The sequence below is a fragment of the Pseudophryne corroboree genome, chromosome 2 (genome assembly GCF_028390025.1).
Source record: "Pseudophryne corroboree isolate aPseCor3 chromosome 2, aPseCor3.hap2, whole genome shotgun sequence".
NCBI classification, from domain to species: domain Eukaryota; kingdom Metazoa; phylum Chordata; class Amphibia; order Anura; family Myobatrachidae; genus Pseudophryne; species Pseudophryne corroboree.
Genome location: NC_086445.1, coordinates 571,124,052 through 571,143,919, shown reverse-complemented (window position 1 = coordinate 571,143,919; position 19,868 = coordinate 571,124,052). Strand labels below are relative to the sequence as shown.

Genomic DNA, 19,868 nt, shown 5'->3' with positions numbered 1-19,868 from the left:
CCATCTCCCCTCTACTACAAGCCCTTCACTGGCTTCTCTTCCTTTTCAGAATCCAATTCAAACTTCTCACACTCACTTACAAAGCACTTACCCACTCCTCTCCCATTTACAAATCTGACCTTATCTTCCTTTACTCTCCCACCCGCCCTATTCGCTTTGCTAATGCACGCCGGCTCTCCTGTCTTCTCAAAGATTTTTCACGTTCTGCTCCCTGGAATTCTTTACCTCTCCCCCTCAGACTCTCCACCTCTCTACAGAGCTTCAAACGGGCTCTTAAGACTCACTTATTTATCAAACCCAGCCAAATCTCATCCTAACCCCCTGTTCCACGCTCTGTCTATCCCATCTGTGTCACCCCTGTCTGTCTGCCCCTTCCCTTTAGAATGTAAGCTCTCAAGAGCAGGGCCCTCTCTTCCCTCATGTGCTTATCCTTTTCTTACTTTAATAGTCCTCGAATGTCCCAAATCCTGTGTTTTTTGCCACCCTGATACTTATTTCAGTGTCATCTACTGATGTAGTTATGTTTAGTTACCCTGCACTTGTGTGATGCGGAACCATTGTGGTGCCATATAAATAAAGAATAATAATAATAATAATAATAATAATAATAATAATAATAATATTTTTATCCTGTGCATAAAAGAACTCATTAGTTCTACATCAAATGCATAATACATTAAAACAAATCAGTGAATTGCCATTTTTTGAAGTAAAATGTGTGTTCACACTAAGGCCCTCATTCCGAGTTGATCGCTCGTTGCCGTTTTTCGCAGCGTATCGATCAGGTGGAAAAACGGCATTTATGCGCATGCGCATGGTACGCAGTGCGCATGCGCTAAGTACTTTCACACAAAACTTTGTAGTTTTACACAAGCTCGAGCGACGCTTTTCAGTCGCTCGATTGTTCGTTGTTTGATTGACTGGAAGTGGGTGTTTCTGGGCGGCAACTCAGCGTTTTCAGGGAGTGTGCTAAAAAACGCAGGCATGCCAGGTAAAAACGCAGGAGTGGCTGGAGAAACGGGGGAGTGGCTGGCCGAACGCAGGGCGCGTTTGTGACGTCACACCAGGAACTAAACAGACTGCAGTCATCGCAAGATAGTAGTAAGTATCGAGCCACTCTGAAACTGCATGAAATTTTTTAGTAGCAGAACTGCTAACCTTTCGGTTGCACTTCTGCTAAGCTAAGATACACTCCCAGAGGGCGGCGGCCTAGTGTGTGCACTACTGCTAAAAGCAGCTACCGAGCGATCAACTCGGAATGAGGGCCCATGTCCTATTTTCTTCAACAACACAACAAAAGTATTTATGCACTTTAGCTATAGCACCATATATCACTCAAGGGTCTATTTACTAAGCCTTGGATGGAGATAAAGTGAACGGAGATAAAGTAACAGCCAATCAATTCCTAACTGCCATGTCACAGGCTGCGTTTGAAAAATCACAGGAGCTGGTTGGCTGGTACTTTATCTCCGTCCACTTTATCTCAATCCAAGGGTTAGTAAATAGACCCCTAAAACATCTTTGGTCATCAGTCACTTATGGCGGGATGTAATGGAGTCCGAGATCACCGGAGGTATGGGATGCTGGCTGATCTCGGATTTTTTCTTAAGGGGCAAACACTTACAAGGCAAAACCTTGCTTTGTAAGTGTTTGCCCCTTTCAAAAACCACCCTAGATCGTCCGACATACCGCATTTCTGGCCATCTCGGACTCCATTACGTTCCGCCTCCAAAAAGCTCCTGGCAGATTATATAACAACTGGAAGTCCATCCCCCTCCCCCGTTTGCTGAGAAAAAAATTAATTCAGAAGTATCTTTAGTCCAAAGTTTATAAAAATAAATGTGTGTATGTAGTAATGTTAGTTGTATCCTTTTGTTTTTTAAAGCAACCTGCACCTTAATTTTATCCTTTAAAACAGGTCAGCTGATTTCTCACATAAGGGGGGTACTCACGGAGCGATCGCTGCTTAAAATCTAAGCAATCTGACTAGATTGCTTAGATTTTAAGCAGTGATCTCTCCGTGTGTACCCCTCACAGCGATAGCGATGCGCAGTCCCACGCATCGCTATCGCTGGTGCTAGAGTGGCCTGCATGCAGGCCAATCTAGCGGGTCACTCACTTCACCCGCTGGGTGAAATGAGCGCCCTCCCCCCGCACGCTCAGCACACATCGCGCTTTGCTGAGCGGGGGGAGAGATGTGTGCTGAGCGGTTCGCTCAGCACACATCTCTCCCCAGATCTGCCAGTGAGTACTGGCCTATAGGATAATACCATCACCAGAGATGGCTATTGCCAATTGACCATATACAATGAAAACTTCTCCCATCACCCACATGCATTCTTATTATTTTATTAGAATCTACTCCTGGAAGCCCAAGTCTGAGTTCCCAGTACAGAGCATATACAAAGCCGTGCAATGCATATGAGTAGGGTGCTTGGACACGCTGGCAAACTGGTATTTTTCTTATGTTCTAGAGGATACTGGGGATCCATTTAGTACCATGGGTTATAGACGGGTCCACTAGGAGCCATGGGCACTTCAAGAATTTGATAGTTTGGGCAGACTCCTCCCTCCATGCCCCTCCCACCAGACCCAGTTTAGAAAATGTGCCCGGAGGAGCCGGTCACGCTTATGGAAGCTCCTGAAGAGTTTTCTGCATTTATGTTTCTGTTTGTTATTTTCAGGCAGTACTGGATGGCACCAGCCTGCCTGCTTCGTGGGACTTAGTGGGGGGAACGGCCCAACCTCTTGCAGGGTTAATGGTCCCGTTCTCTGCTGATAGGACACTAGCTCCTGAGGGAACTATTCGCAAGCCCCACCACGGCGAACTTACATTCCCGCAGCACACCGCCACCCCTAACAGTGCCAAAAGAAAGAAGAGTGGTGAGTACTAAGCCGGCGTCCCGCTTAGCGGGTCACCGGCCATTACGGCTGCATGAGGATATGGAGATGCGCGGCTTCTAACCGGGCCAGATTGCGTCTCCAGACTCAGTACACAACTGCGTCTCAGTACACTGTACACAGTACCCACACTGGCAAACAAAGCCTTAAAACGGTTCTCTTTCCATTTTAAGCACAAATTACCTCAGCCAGTATAAAAAAAAGCGGGAAGACCGCTCACCATTGAAGGGGTGGGGCTTCACTACGAGCGGATCCAGTAGCTCACCAGCGCCATTTTCACTCTGCAGTGGACACAGATGCTGACTGGAAGGGACGCACAGCTCCCCTGGTGTGGCTCCAGATTACCTCAGCGGTACCAGGGGGTTATAGCAGGGTGGGGAGCGATTATTAGGGTTCTAAATCCCCAATCTGGGTACTTAATCTGTGACCCAGCTAAGCTTGGCATTCACAATAAGGGCGCTGTGTGCTGGCTCCAGAATACCTCTGTCTCTCCCTGGAAGGGCTCTTTGATGGTTAATTGTGCTTTTAACTGTGTGTGTGTGTGTGTGTGTGTGTGTGTGTGTGTGTGTGTGTGTGTGTGCTGTCACATTTACAATATGTCAGGCAAAGAGTGTGTTTCATGTACGGCAGAATTTTCCTCTTCCCCAGGGAGCTCACTACTATGTACTCAATTTAGTGCACCTTCTCAGACTAGCGGGGCTGAACCAGCGTGGTTGGATTCCATTAAAGGAATGATTTCCAATATCTCTAATAAATTGTCCCGCAATGAGAAAGAGACGCAATACTTAAGACAGCCTGTGGATGAGATTATGAATAGAGACTCAGGGGGACATGTACTAAGCAGTGATAAAAGTGGAGAAGTGAGCCAGTGGAGAAGTTGCCCATGGCAACCAATCAGCATTGATGTAACATTTATAATTTGCATACTATAAGAATATACAGAGCAGCTGATTGGCTGGCATGGGCAGCTTCTCTACTGGCTCACTTCTCCACTTTTATCACTGCTTAGTACATGTCCCCCTCAGTCCCCAAGCAAGCGTCTCAGTCCCCTGCCATTTGTCTGCAAAAACGAACTCTGGCTCATATCCTGCAGTCTGACTCTGTTGTGAGGGGTCAGACAAGGAGGAGGCGGAGGTGGATGTGGATTCAGAAGGGGGGACGCTGCTCTGTCACGGGGAATAGATGCTCTTATAGAAGCTATTAGAGATGTTCTGCAAATCCCTGATAAGGTGGCAGAGGAGTGTGAGGAATCTTATTTTAATGTAAAAAAGAAGTCCTCAGTCACTTTTCCTGTTTCAAAGGAATTGAATACCCTGTTTGAACAACCATGGGTTAATCCTGATAAGAAATTTCAAATCCCTAAAAGGTTACTCTCATCTTTTCCTTTACCCCCTGGGGATAGGAAAAAATGGGAAAGTCCACCGATAGTGGATGCATCAGTGTCCATGTTGTCAAGAAAAATTGTATTACCTGTCCCTGGTTCAGCCTTCCTGAAAGACATGGCTGATCGTAAAATTGAGACTACACTCAAATCATTGTACACAGCTGCTGGGGTGGCCCAGTGACTCACTATAGCATGTGCGTGGATTACTAAAGCCATTGCTAAATGGTCAGGTAACCTAACTGAGGGGTTGGATTCCTTATCAAGAGGGGAGATCATTTTACTCCTGCAACATATACAGGACTCTGCAAACTTTATGGTGGAAGCCATAAAAGAAGTAGGTTTGCTTAATGTTCGCACCACTGCTATGGCAGTGTCAGCACACAGGGGCTTATGGTTACGCCAGTGGATGGCCGATGCAGAATCCAGGAAAGGCGTGGAAGGCCTACCCTTCACAGGAGAGGACTTATCTGGAGATGAACTAGACAAATGGATCTCCAAAGCTACTGCGGGTAAGTCCACATTTCTTCCTTCTGCAGCTCCCCCAACCAGGAAGACCTACTCAGGACCTACTCTACAGTCCTTTTGGACTGCCAAGTTTAAGGGCAAAGTCAGAGGATCTTCTACAGCCAACAGAGGCGCTAGAGGTAAACCACGCAAACTGCCGGTTCTCAGGAACAGAGCTCCAGCTCTGCTTCCTCAAAGCCTTCAGCATGACGGTGGACCGCGATGCCTAGAAGACTGATGGGTGGGAGCCCGACTAAAAAAATTTCAGTCACATCTGGATGACATCATGCCCCTGGGTCATAGATCTTATTTCCCAGGGCTACAGACTGGAATTTCAGGAGCTCCCACCAAACAGATTCTTCAAATCAGGCTTACCAGTTTCACAAGAGGCAAGTATAACCTTACAGGATGCCATTCAAAAACTGGTACAGACTCAGGTCATTGTTCCAGTTCCACCTCATCTCCAAAACAAGGGATATTATTCCAACTTGTTTGTGGTACGGTTCGGTAAGGCCGATTTTGAATCTAAAATCGTTGAACCCGTACTTCCAAGTGTTCAAATTCAAGATGGAGTCTCTGAGAGCGATGATCTCAGGTCTGGAGGAGGGGGAATTCCTAGTGGCTGTGGATATCAAGGATGCGTACCTTCACATTCCAATCTGGCTGCCTCACCAGGCTTATCTACGATTTGCGCTGCAGGACTGTCACTACCAGTTCCAGGCCCTGCCTTTTGGTCTCTCCACGGCACGAGGGTGTTCACCAAGGTGATGGCAGAGATGATGTTTCTCCTTTGCAAGCAGGGAGTGAACATAATTCCATGCCTGGACGATCTTCTGATAAAGGCTCCGTCCAGGGAGAGGTTGTTGAACAGGATTGGCCTCACAACCAAACTACTCCTGGATCACGAGTGAATTCTAAATCTTCCAAAATCTCACTTAGAGCCAACTCGGAGTCTCCCATTTCTGGGAATGATACTGGACACATAGTCACAGAAAGTTTTTCTTCCATTGGAGAAGGCATTGGTAATCCAGTCGATGGTTCGGGATGTCCTGAAGCCAACCCGGATATCTGTGCATCTATGCATTCGCCTTCTGGGGAAAATGGTGGCCTCTTACGAGGCTCTTCAGTACAGGAGGTTTCATGCAGGGCCGGCTCAGGGTCTTTTTGCACCCCGGGCGGCCATAGGGGGCATGGCTTCAGAAAGAGGGCGTGGTCAGTTACGCCCCCTGTACAGTAGTAGCGTCGCTGAGATGATGTGCGGTGCGCGATGACGTCATCGCGCACCGCACAGCAAAGGTCCTCTCCACGAAGGAAAGCTAGTTTCCCTTCACAGCGGGAGAGCGGGCAGCGGGATAGTGGCCAGCGGCAGCGGTGGGCACAGCAGCAGCGGATCTTGCCATGGTGCGGCGCCCTCCGGATGGCGCCGGCGCCCTCCGGAAGGCGGCGCCCCGGGCAAAAGTCCTGCTTGCCCGTGGCAAGATCCGCTACTGGTTTCATGCGAGACCCATCCAGCTCGATCTGTTGGACAAATGGTCCAGATCACATCTTCACATGCACCAGTTCCACCTCATCTCCAAAACAAGGGATATTATTCCAACTTGTTTGTGGTACGGTTCGGTAAGGCCGATTTTGAATCTAAAATCGTTGAACCCGTACTTCCAAGTGTTCAAATTCAAGATGGAGTCTCTGAGAGCGATGATCTCAGGTCTGGAAGAGGGGGAATTCCTAGTGGCTGTGGATATCAAGGATGCGTACCTTCACATTCCAATCTGGCTGCCTCACCAGGCTTATCTACGATTTGCGCTGCAGGACTGTCACTACCAGTTCCAGGCCCTGCCTTTTGGTCTCTCCACGGCACGAGGGTGTTCACCAAGGTGATGGCAGAGATGATGTTTCTCCTTTGCAAGCAGGGAGTGAACATAATTCCATGCCTGGACGATCTTCTGATAAAGGCTCCGTCCAGGGAGAGGTTGTTGAACAGGATTGGCCTCACAACCAAACTACTCCTGGATCACGAGTGGATTCTAAATCTTCCAAAATCTCACTTAGAGCCAACTCGGAGTCTCCCATTTCTGGGAATGATACTGGACACATAGTCACAGAAAGTTTTTCTTCCATTGGAGAAGGCATTGGTAATCCAGTCGATGGTTCGGGATGTCCTGAAGCCAACCCGGATATCTGTGCATCTATGCATTCGCCTTCTGGGGAAAATGGTGGCCTCTTACGAGGCTCTTCAGTACAGGAGGTTTCATGCAGGGCCGGCTCAGGGTCTTTTTGCACCCCGGGCGGCCATAGGGGGCATGGCTTCATAAAGGGGGCGTGGTCAGTTACGCCCCCTGTACAGTAGTAGCGCCGCTGAGATGATGTGCGGTGCGCGATGACGTCATCGCGCACCGCACAGCAAAGGTCCTCTCCACGAAGGAAAGCTAGTTTCCCTTCACAGCGGGAGAGCGGGCAGCGGGATAGTGGCCAGCGGCAGCGGGGGGCACAGCAGCAGCGGATCTTGCCATGGTGCGGCGCCCTCCGGATGGCGCCGGCGCCCTCCGGAAGGCGGCGCCCCGGGCAAAAGTCCTGCTTGCCCGTGGCAAGATCCGCTACTGGTTTCATGCGAGACCCATCCAGCTCGATCTGTTGGACAAATGGTCCAGATCACATCTTCACATGCACCAGAGGATCAGACTGTCACCAAGAGCCAGGATCTCCCTTCTGTGGTGGCTACAGACTTCTCACCTAATCGAGGGCCGACGGTTCGGGATTCAAAACTGGATTCTGCTAACCACGGACGCAAGCCGAGGAGCAGTCACTCAGGGAGTGCAGTTTCAAGGAAGATGGTCAAGTCAGGAAGTCGTCCTTCCAATGAACATTCTGGAACTCAGGGCTATATACTGTACAATGCCCTTCTGCAGGCCTCACATCTTCTTCAAGATCAGGCCATTCAGGTCCAGTCGGACAATGTGACGGCAGTGACGTACGTAAACCGACAGGTCGGAACGAAAAGCAGAGCAGCAATGTCAGAGGTGTCAAGAATTCTCCTCTGGGCGGAAAAACACACTGCGGCGTTGTCGGCGGTCTTCATTCCGGGAGTAGACAACTGGGAAGCAGGCTTCCTCAGCAGACACGACCTGCACCTGGGGAAGTGGGGCCTGCACCCGGAGGTGTTCAGGTGCTTGACACATCGATGGGGATGTCCACAAATGATGGCCTCTCATCTCAACAAGAAGCTCAAGCGGTATTGTTCCAGATCGAGAGACCCACAGGCAGTGGCAGCAGACGCTCTGACGACTCCATGGGTCTATCAGAGATGGTGTACGTGTTTCCTCCACTTCCTCTAATCCCAAGAATTCTGAACAGAATAAAAAGGGAATAAGTTGATGCAATTCTCATTGCTCCGGACTGGCCAAGAAAGGCCTGGTACGCGGATCTTCTCAAGATGCTCCTGGAAGATCCGTGGCATCTACCTCTTCGCGAGGATCTTCTACAACAGGGCCTGTTCACCTATCAAGACTTACCATGGCTACATTTGACGGCATGGAAGTTGAATGGTGGATTCTAGGTCAGGAGAGGCATCCCTGACAAAATCATCCCGACTATGACCCAAGCCAGAAAAGGGGTAATGTCTAAACATTACCACCATATTTGGAAGAAATACGTCTCTTGGTGTGAGAGCAGAAAATATTCTGCAGTGGAATTTCATCTGGGACGTTTTCTGCTTTTCTGCAGTCAGGTGTGGATGTGGGCCTACGTTTGGGCTCCATAAATGTACAGATTTTGGCCTTGTCTATTTTCTTTCAGAAACAACTGGCTTCTCTTCGTGAGGTCCAGACCTTCTTGAAAGGTGTTCTGCAGATCCAACCTCCCTTTGTGCCTCCCACGGCACCTTGGTATGTCAATTTGGTGCTGCAGTTCCTCCAATCGGAATGGTTTGAACCGTTACAGGAGGTAGATGTTAAATTTCTTATGTGGAAGACCGTCACACTGTTGGCCTTGGCTTCAGCAAGACGTGTGTTGGAACTGGGGGTATTGTCCTACAAGAGCCCCTATTTAATTTTCCATGAGGACAGAGCTGAACTCAGGACTCGTCAGCAATTTCTTCCTAAGGTGGTGTCTGCGGTTCACATCAACCAACCTATTGTGGTTCCGGTTGTTACCGGCACCTCTGTTACTTCAAAGTCTTTGGATGTTGTGAGGACTTTGAAGGTGTATGTGAAGAAAACAGCTTGTTACAGGAAAACGGACTCGCTGTTTGTTCTTTACGATCCCAATAAGATTGGGTGTCCTGCTTCAAAGCAGTCAATTGCGCGCTGGATCAGGCTCACTATCCAGCATGCTTATTCCACGGAAGGATTGCTGGGTCCTAAAATTGTACAGGCCCACTCGACTAGGTCGGTGGGTTCTTCTGCCCGCGGTGTCTCGGCCTTACAGCTCTACCAAGCAGCTACTTTGTCAGGTTCGAACACGTTTAAAAAGTTCTACAAGTTTGATACTTTGGCCTCTGAGGACCTTCAGTTTGGTCAATCAGTTCTGCAGGAACCTCAGCACTCTCCCACACGGTTTGGGAGCTTTGGTACTTCCCCATAGTACTAAATGGAACCCCAGTATCCTCTAGGACGTAAGAGAAAATAGGATTTTAATTACCTACCAGTAATTTTTTTTCTCGTAGTCCGTAGAAGATAATGGGCAACCGTCTGGTGCTTCTTTCTTCCTGCACTGTTACATAGTTAAGTATTGTTGTTTGGTTCAGCTGTTGCTGTTCCTGTTTCAAGTTTGGTTAGCTTAGCTTTCCTTTTGTTTGTGTGTGTTGGTTCGGAATCTCACCACTATCCTTTTATATCCTTCTCTCAAAGTATGTCCATCTCCTCGGGCACAGTTTCCTGGACTGGGTCTGGTGGGAGGGACGTGGAGGGAGGAGCCAGCCCACACTATCAAATTCTTGAAGTGCCCATGGCTCCTAGTGGATCCATCTATACCCCATGGTACTAAATGAATCCCCAGTATCCTCTACGGACTACGAGAAAAGGATTTACCCGTAAGTAATTAAAATCCCATTATTTCTCGTCACCACTGTGAGCCAGAATTGCTGTGGAAGGGATCACCAATCAGCTACCCCAGCACATTTTTTTTGAAGAACTGGACTGTACATTTCTATAGTTGATAGTATATTAAAGTTTATGTATTTAATTTTTTTCTGCCAACTCTGCAGAGAATTTTTATGATATGTGATTGATTGATTGATTGATTGATTTGATTTATTTATAACCTGTATGTACGCTGTAGGTTCTGAACCAGACAAATAAATTAGAAAGTCAACTCCTGGAAAATTCCATATTCACCAACAAGCTGGAGAAAGAATTACTGGTACAGAGACAAGAAATCAATAAGTTACGTGAAAAGAACAGGTAGGAATCTATGAACAAATGGGTTACTGCTATAAAGTCATTGTAATGTGTAGTAAGCTTTATTTCTTGGCATTTAGAAGAGGCTTTATTATGCAGGTTATGTAGATGTGTACATATACTGACTCAGAAAGAAGACATACTGTAAGTGAAGTAACATGAGGCTGCAATAAATGCAGCACATCTGCAGATATGTCTTATTTATCACTTGTACAGGTAATGCCAGATCCCATATAACTTTCTTTTGTACTCCTACCCTACGCTATAGGGGAGAGGTATCACACCTTCTAAAGAGAACAAGTGGAGATTACCCACAGCAACAATCAGCATCTACTTATCATTTATCTAGCACAGTGGTTCCTAAACTGAATCATTGCACTATAGAGTATCAGAATTATTTTCATAGCACCCCTAGGCCAAATGTTTCTTGCCTATTAAACTGACCATAAATAATAATTAAAATTTGTCCTGGACCACCAATCCAAGACACCCCTGCAAGTGCCCCGAGGCACCCTAGGGTACCACGACACACAGTTTGAGAACCACTGGTCTAGCACATTCTATAAAGTGATAGCTAGAAGCTGATTATCCTCCACCTGTCCTCTTTATCATGTTAGATACATGTAGCAGCATGCCATAGCAGGTGTCCTACATGTTTTCTTTTCTCTTAAGATGAAATCACTAGCATTGAATTCTTGTTTTCATACAGTTCACATTAAGGCCTGGATTTATCAATCCTTGGAGAGTGATAAATAGCACGGTGATAAAGTACCAGCCAATCAGCTCCTAACTGTCATTTTTCAAACATATCATTTAAATGTATCACCTTGTTATTTATCACTCTCCAAGGCTTGATAAATGGGGGCTCAAGTTTGGATTGTTCAGCATTTGGTAGCTGAGAGGTAACACGCAATAGCTTTTATGAACTGAATAAACATTAAGGGGCTGATGCATCAAGCAGTGAAAAGAGTAGAGGAGTAGACCTCGTTGAGATAGCATTTATCAAGTACAGTCTATAAAATGATAGATACAGATATGTCCTCATCATACATCATTGCTGCAGCCGCGCCAAACAGCCCCTCTAGCCACGCCGGGTTCTGTGGGATAGTGTCAGCTAGTGTCCGGCATCTTTGTTGTGTCTTTTTTGCTGTAACTGTGTCTTAGTAACAAAGCTATGCAAGTAGAACACACCAGGAGACTGTGCTGAGTAGTTTCATATATGACACTTGTACATCTGTGTGTATACAAAGTGCTACAATGTAGCAGCTATGGCTTTTTTCCTTTCCAAAGTTCCATTGTGCTTCATATGGGGAAGATGTACTAAGCCTTCGAGAGTGATAATGTGGAGAGAGATAAAATACTAACCAATCAGCTCCTGTCTTTTTTTAAACACAGCCTGTAATATGTCAGTTAGGAGCTCATTGGCTGGTTTTTTATTTCCATCCACTTTATCTCTCTCCAGGGCTTAGTACATAGACTCCTAAGTTGCAGAATGATATACAAGCTGCATGGGGCCCGGCGGTTCACTCACGTCAGGCATCTCGCTCTGCTTGGCATATTGAGGCTGGATGTATGAGGACACATCTGTATGAGTGGTACGTCATTTCTCATTGCCGCAAATAGCTGTAATAAGTAATTATAATTATAGGGTTATAAACCTGATAATTAATCAATGGGCCCATATAGGATGTTATTTGGATATAAATAAATATATATAGTTATGATTTTAAATATATCGGATGTTATTATGATATTAAAAGAAACAGGAACATGGTGTGGCAGGTAACAATAATTTATTAAAACAGAAATAGAAAACATTAAATAATTATAAAATCATTTATCTGAACCTTATAATGTCCTAAGTATTGGACAAGACATTTGTGTCCTAGCGCCGGCCTAGTGTACAGTATATAGACTGTATGTTAAAAACTGTGACTGTTGATTTACAAACTACTACATGAAATAAAGAAAATCTAATAATAATAATAATAATAATAATAATAATAATAGTAATATCCATACTTGGTGATTATAATGTTACTTTGCACAGAAGCGTATAGCTCAGTTGATGTGGCAGGAATCTCTATATAATCTATGCCCCATCTGTTTTCAGTTTTTTGGAGAGCAAAGTTCTGGAGATGGAGGAAAAACACCAGGAAGAAACAGAAGTGATGAGAGCTGAGAAGCTGCATGTAGATGAGCTACTCTCCAAGCAGAGTGCGCTCATAACAGAACTAGAGCAGCAGCTCAACACGGCAATCCTAAACAGCAGCACGTTACAGAGACAGCAGGCGTTCCTCATGGAGACTGTGGGCCAACTCGCCAACCTGGTTTCACAATACAATCGTTAGTACAAGTGTAGACGAACAACATACTGTATCAATAATATGTTTCATTCCGAATACATATATTACCAGATGCCATTACAGCGTGGATTGTGCAAGGTAGTAGGGACATGCGGTGAGGTAAATGGCTCAGGAGGCACTGGATAGTACAAGAGCCAGATTTACACACAGTATATGAGCCCAAGGGTTCATGTGAGCATTACACACCGGTGCAGCAGTATATACTGTACTCCTGGAATTTGGTGAATTTGAATCAGAGATGTGGGAAAAAGATAGGCAGGGGAGGCAGTGCCTCACCTGTCATAGACTTTTTACTCCAGAGTTTTAACTATAAAAAGGATTAGAATAATACAAAGAAGATATTGCTAATATATTTTTTTGTCATTTTCATATACTTTACATGGTCAAAACTCTGGCGTATACGCCTCACCTCACCGCACGTCACTGCAATGTAGCACTTTTATGTATATCAAATAACGTAGGACTGTATGCCATAATTCAGTGTATAGTAATATGTTTTTTTCTTATGGAACAGAACGCATGAAGCGTTGCATTTTGCATGAGATGTATCCCGCCACACATTGCAAGCATAGCAGCGTTTATTAGTGCAGCATGCTTGAAAAAAATCACAAGTGACGACAGCTCTTCTGATAAGAGCTGTCTTTTTTGATAGATGGACTCCTGTGTTTATGACCCAGGAGTCCTTATGCGTATGCTGGCGTGGCGTATAGTAGACTTTCAGGGAAGTCTACTATAATAAACCCATAGGTTTCTATTAGGCAACATTATATAAAGATAGCATTGCCTACTGGGTGCAAGCTCTGGAATGTATCACATTCTAGAGCTTGGGGGGTCATTCCGAGTTGTTCGCTCGTTATTTTTTTGTCGCAACGGAGCGATTAGTCGCTCATGCGCAATGTCCGCAGTGCGACTGCGCCAAGTAAATTTGCTATGCAGTTAGGTATTTTACTCACGGCATTACGAGGTTTTTTCTTCGTTCTGGAGATCGTAATGTGATTGACAGGAAGTGGGTGTTTCTGGGCGGAAACTGGCCGTTTTATGGGTGTGTGCGAAAAAACGCTACCGTTTCTGGGAAAAACGTGGGAGTGGCTGGAGATAGGGAGGAGTGTCTGGGCGAACGCTGGGTGTGTTTGTGACGTCAAACCAGGAACGAAACTGACTGAACTGATCGCAGATGCCGAGTAAGTGTGGAGCTACTCAGAAACTGCTAAGAAGTGTCTATTCGCAATTTTGCTAATCTTTCGTTCGCAATTTTGATAAGCTAAGATTCACTCCCAGTAGGCGGCGGCTTAGCGTGTGCAAAGCTGCTAAAAGCAGCTTGCGAGCGAACAACTCGGAATGAGGGCCTTGGTGCATGTGAGCAAAGTGCTCAAACCTCCGAAAACAGCATTTTCTGAGGTTTGGCTGCATTGTTAGCTATGATGCATCCCGCTTAATATGTTATCTGTGTGTGTCTGCTTAACTCCGTAGAGTGGTCTGTAATGTAATGTTAGTGGCCTCCCGGTAGCTATAAATCGTGTAAAGCTGCCAATCTTAGCTAGTGAGACCCATAGGAAGAGGCATGAAGTTTTCCTCCTGGTTTCTTTGTTGGAACATCAATAAAGCAAACATGTTACTGCCAAATAAGTACAATTTCATGAAACATAAAATAAAACTGTGTCCATGTGGCGGCTGTTTGGATCTACATGGTCCTAGTGGGATTCTCTCCTTTGAGTTACTGTAAATGTGGAGTATAAAGAAAATATATTTTTCTGCTATTCTATTATTTTCTCCTCTGAGTCTCTTGTTAGGACTCTCTGTCATTATTTTAAAAGATGTATCATTTGCTTTCCCAGATATCCCTGTCATTCCAAAGGAGGAACAGATGAGTTTCCAGGATTGTGCAGATGCTTATAAAGCTGGAGTCACATCAAGTGGAGTGTACACTTTGCGCTTCTCTAATGCTACAGACTCCGTAAAAGTGAGTGGTAGTAAACTGTATCACCGCCATTGATATATATGTTTGGCATATTGAAATAAGCCATGATAGAATATATTCATGTACTTGGTAGGTAGGTGAATTTGGTTCTGATAATCATATTTGTGACACACACGCAGCTGCGATAGGTGTGCACTTTACAGATAAATACTATACAACAATATGACCCACGGCATAAAAAGCTCTATAGCACAGTATGTAAATAACACTAGCTTTAATAGACTTTACACATTTACCGAGCCATATATTCTGATGTCCTGCATGTATGTTACCTGAGCTAGCAATTTATCATACATGATTGTTGGTTACTATACGGAGTACATTACGGTAAACCATAGGGACATACAATACAGTAGATAGCTTCAGAAAACCAAATTGTTTTGATTAAAAGTGGAATGATGGAGAGACAGTAGACATATTTTGCAATTAAGTATTTGTTTTCTACTGATGATTTACGAAGCTTTAAGGTTCTGATTACAGTGATTGATAGATTTTTCTAATACACCAGATAGAAAGATGAAAACAATAAATCTTTACACACACACACACACACACACACACACACACACACACACACACACACACACACACACATTTCTCTGCACTCATGATTGTCAAATGAGTCTCTAAAATAGGGAATTCAATGCATTCCATATGGCCACTCAAGGAACATGTGTTACCACTGGAGGTTTAATTCCATGATCGCAGCTGGCTGAAGATAAATACACCATAGCTACACTATGCTGTGCCATCTTTATGTTACTTCAGTTATGAACACTTGCTGTGGGTGAAACAATGAGCATGTCAGCCAGAGCAGAGGGGTTAAATCTGTAGTATCTGCATTTTATTGTGTACTACCATGCCATCAGAGGAGGCCCCCTTCCACTATACCTACCAGCTAGTGGAACGTGACTTCAAGTCGTGTTTGATAAATAAACGTAATGCTATGCCTATGAACTACTTAGGTCAATGAATGATAGGACATTTACTTTGACACGAGAAAAGTGAGCAGTACTTAGCTTTAATAATACAAGAAGAATGATAATTGCTGAGCCATCCACAACCATACATTCCATATGTGTATGGAATTTTAGGATCACAAAATAGGAACCACCTGCATGCCTTACTAAAATCACTGTCTATTAATCAGTATGTGCATATCTTTGAGACTGAGACTACAATTGGGCAGGCACAACCTCTCTGGGACTTTCCTTGACTTTCTAGATCTTTCTTTGCATGAAATGTTTACAGTACATTGTCAGCCTTTCCATCTTGTGACATGTTGCTATATGCTCTATTCCCAACTTATTTTTTAGTTGCAGACTCTCTGCCCAGTCCAGCACATGTTGCTGTGTATTGAACTGTGCAATCTCTAGTGACTGCATGATATGCGCGGGGGGAAAGGGGAAGGGAGGGGGTGAAGCGATCGCATTGAGCCCCCCTTCCCCAGATATGCTCTGGCAGTGCTGCGCATACCTTTATTTTCATAATTTTTGGGAGGTACAGGATGTCGCCATGCCTCATGGAAGGATTTCCAATAAGGCAGTACAGGCGGCCGACTGGGGCCCTGCCCACTGCCGGCTTTGTTTTGATCCATCTGAGCGGCCACGGAAGGGTGCAACTTCATAGTGAGCTCAGTGCGAGCACCGGCGCCAGGGCCACGTTCATGCCCACTATGCCATATTCTTGTAGCTCAGCTAGGGCTCAGACATGGCCTGGGCCTTGCGTGGCCCTTCAGATGCAGAGATGTGGTGTCATAGGTCCCGTTACCACACTTCCTCTCCACCCATGCACAGACAATTAGGGATGGACTTTGGAAGCCCATCATCAAATGATGGCTAGGCTTCCACCATCAAATCTTTCGATGCGATGGTAACTAACCATAAAAAGAATTCAATAGAAAAACAAATTCATATGATTTGCACATGCGCAAGAAAAGCACCTGTTGCTTTTCAGTGACAATCAGTGAGTCGCTGACACGTTACTGAAGCAGGTTGCAGTGATGAGGGGATGATGACAGTGATGAGGGCAGAGCTGGATTTCTCATAAGGCAGTAAGGCAGCCATCTGGGGCCCAGAGAGACCTAAGGGGCCTGCCCACCGTCGGCTGGTTATTTTTATTCAGACTAAGATCCTTTTAAAAGGTCCGTCTAAGCTGCCACATAAGGGCACCCCCCCTTAGTGGGCTCAGTGTGGCCGCGGCACCAGGTCTCCTGCAGTTAGCTCCGCACGGGGGCCAATGTGTGTGTTTTTCTTACATGTGGGGGTGCACATTTTCTTGAGGATTATAAAATGTGGTAAGAAACCATACATAATTAAAACAGCATTAGAGTAAATGCAGAGCAAAAGTATGTAGTGTACAAAAAAGTAACATATGGTATCAATACATATAGAAAGATAGATAGATTTTTTTATATGCTCTTTTCAACTGAGGTTTTTTTTTTCTTTTGCATGAATAATTTTTATTAAGGTTTTATTCCATTAACCACAGAAAGGGGAGGGGTCAACTTAGGTTTGTGTACACCCATTCTATATACCTACTGTATTTGTTTACACATTCTGGTATTCTTGCCCTATACCCATACAACTTGCCCTACCATTTTATTTCTTATATGGTTTCTATAAGTTTAATAAAAATTTACCTGAAAAAAGGAAAATAATAAAAATAATAATGCTTATTACAGAACCATCAATAAAAGGTTGAACCCATTTAATTGTTTTAATATCTTGTAATGGTGTTATGCAGGCGTTTTGTGAGATGGACACTAGTGGTGGAGGATGGACTGTCATTCAGCATCGCAAGGACGGATCTGTGAACTTTAACCGGAATTGGAAGGAATACAAAGAAGTAAGTTGAGTGTTGACCTGTCCTCTTATTCCTCTCCTCATAAAGTACAAGCCCTGAATAGCAGATAGGAGTGTTGTATCTTCTGCAACATTGTGTATTGCTGCAATGTTAGAAGCAGCTGGTAAGATTTTCTCTGTAACAAAAATGTTCTTGTTGCTTTATCTTCCTCTCACCTGAACAATGTCTTGAAATATCTGCTTATAACACTATGCAATTTTAAGTAATTATACTATGCCAATGTGATGCAATAGTAACTATGCAGAGCTACTTGTATCTTCATTCTAACCTTGTATGTCCGTAGAGCACCTAACCCTGGAGGCAGAGGCGGATTGGCCATAGGGTCTACAGGGAAGATTCTCGGTGGGCCGACACACCCATGGGGCCTGTTTTGTTTGAGGACATGTGGTCCTTTTTATAGACATAATGAATAAGATGCAAAATAATTTGCATATATGAAAATTACTTTGCCACTTAGCCTGTGATTGCAGATGATCTAGTGTATGCTCTGTCTGCCTGCTTGGCTGACATATAAGATTGAGTGAATAGTGATTGAGATACGGTTAATGTATTAAGCAAGAAAATATATCTTTCTAAAGAATGATATAGTTTCCTAAATTCTGAAGGTGTATCATATAATGTGCTCATAATATTGAATTTTATTTCTTTTTAACTTCCCCCTTGATGCTGGACATGCCCACTATCTGGAAAGTCTTGGGTGTGTGTGTGTGTGTGTGTGGGGGGGGGGGGAGGGGTCCTGATGCCATGGCCCATGGCTAGATCTTACACCTCTGGTGCTGGCCATGTGGGGCCACTAGTACAAATTTTTCCAGGGCCGCATTTTGTTACCAATCCGCCCCTGCCTGGAGGCATAGTGAAATCACTGGCTGCTGCAGTTATTATCTAGTGTTATTTCCAGTTTCAGCATCATTCTACCACTGATGATTGGGTTCTTGAGAGAGAAAAAAGGGTTATAACTCTCCCATGTCTCCCAAGTGCCTGGACCCAGCAAGACAATAGTTATAGCTGTGCTGTATAGTTGTTATAGTAACAGTTTTGCAGTACAGATATTTAAGGGTAGAGAGGGGCACAAGGTGGAAAGAAGGAAACCCTAAGTTGGCAGAGGGAGACGGCAATATACTGTACCAGGAGGATTGTCACAATCCTGATTAAAATCATAACATTTGGTGACTTACCTCTGCCATTTGTCCTATATCCTGCATGTTTTCTCACTGGAAATACAGCTCTCCAGTACCATGAAGTACCCGAGTGAGTTCTCTGCCTGGGAACAAGTCTTGCTAACGAGGTTCATCTATGCTGATTAACCTTCTGTGTGATTAGAGAATCTATGGGGCATTGCCAAGAGAAAGATGAGAGACATGAGACTGAACAATGCAGAAGAGCTGGAGGCCACTATTGAAGCATCCTGGTCTTCCATAACACCTCAGCAGTGCCACAGGCTGATAGAATCCATGCCACGCCGCATTGAGGCAGTAATTCATGCAAAAGGGGCCCAAACCAAGTACTGAGTACATATGCATGATTATACTTTTCAGCGGGCAGACATTTCTGTATTTAAAATCCTTTTTTTATTGATTTTATGTAATATTCTAATTTTCTGAGATTTTGGATTTGGGGCTTTCTTACGTTGTAAGCCACAATCATCAAAATTATAACATATCTCACTTTGCATGTAATGAGTCTATGTAATGCAGGTTGAGTATCCCTTATCCAAAATTCAAAATCACACATTTTTGGTTCCCCTACTGAGATAATGACACATATATATATACACTGCTCAAAAAAATAAAGGGAACACTAAAATAACACATCCTAGATCTGAATTAATGAAATATTCTTATTAAATACTTTGTTCTTTACATAGTTGAATGTGCTGACAACAAAATCACACAAAAATTATCAATGGAAATCAAATTTATTAACCCATGGAGGTCTGGATTTGGAGTCACACTCAAAATTAAAGTGGAAAAACACACTACAGGTTGATCCAACTTTGATGTAATGTCCTTAAAACAAGTCAAAATGAGGATCAGTAGTGTGTGTGGCCTCCTTGTGACTGTATGACCTCCCTACAACGCCTGGGCATGCTCCTGATGAGGTGGCGGATGGTCTCCTGAGGGATCTCCTCCCAGACCTGGACTAAAGCATCCGCCAACTCCTGGACAGTCTGTGGTGCAGCGTGGCTTTGGTGGATGGAGCGAGACATGATGTCCCAGATGTGCTCAATTGGATTCAGGTCTGGGGAACGGGCGGGCCAGTCCATAGCATCAATGCCTTTGTCTTGCAGGAACTGCTGGCACACTCCAGCCACATGAGGTCTAGCATTGTCTTGCATAAGGAGGAACCCAGGGCCAACCGCACCAGCATATGGTCTCACAAGGGGTCTGAGGATCTCATCTCGGTACCTAATGGCAGTCAGGCTACCTCTGGCGAGCACATGGAGGGCTGTGCGGCCCCCCAAAGAAATGCCACCCCAC

The 19,868-nt window shown here is 44.8% G+C and overlaps 1 protein-coding gene across 1 annotated transcript in view; it reads left to right on the top strand.

The window, feature by feature from the left end:
- Nucleotides 1-19,868, top strand: part of LOC135036093 (angiopoietin-2-like) — a 112,119-nt gene that overhangs the window by 47,454 nt on the left and 44,797 nt on the right. The window contains exons 3-6 of the mRNA XM_063954408.1: nucleotides 10,064-10,185; nucleotides 12,296-12,528; nucleotides 14,363-14,508; nucleotides 17,272-17,373. Coding sequence (XP_063810478.1) covers nucleotides 10,064-10,185; nucleotides 12,296-12,528; nucleotides 14,363-14,508; nucleotides 17,272-17,373 — 603 coding nt within the window. The remainder of the gene's footprint in view (nucleotides 1-10,063; nucleotides 10,186-12,295; nucleotides 12,529-14,362; nucleotides 14,509-17,271; nucleotides 17,374-19,868) is intronic.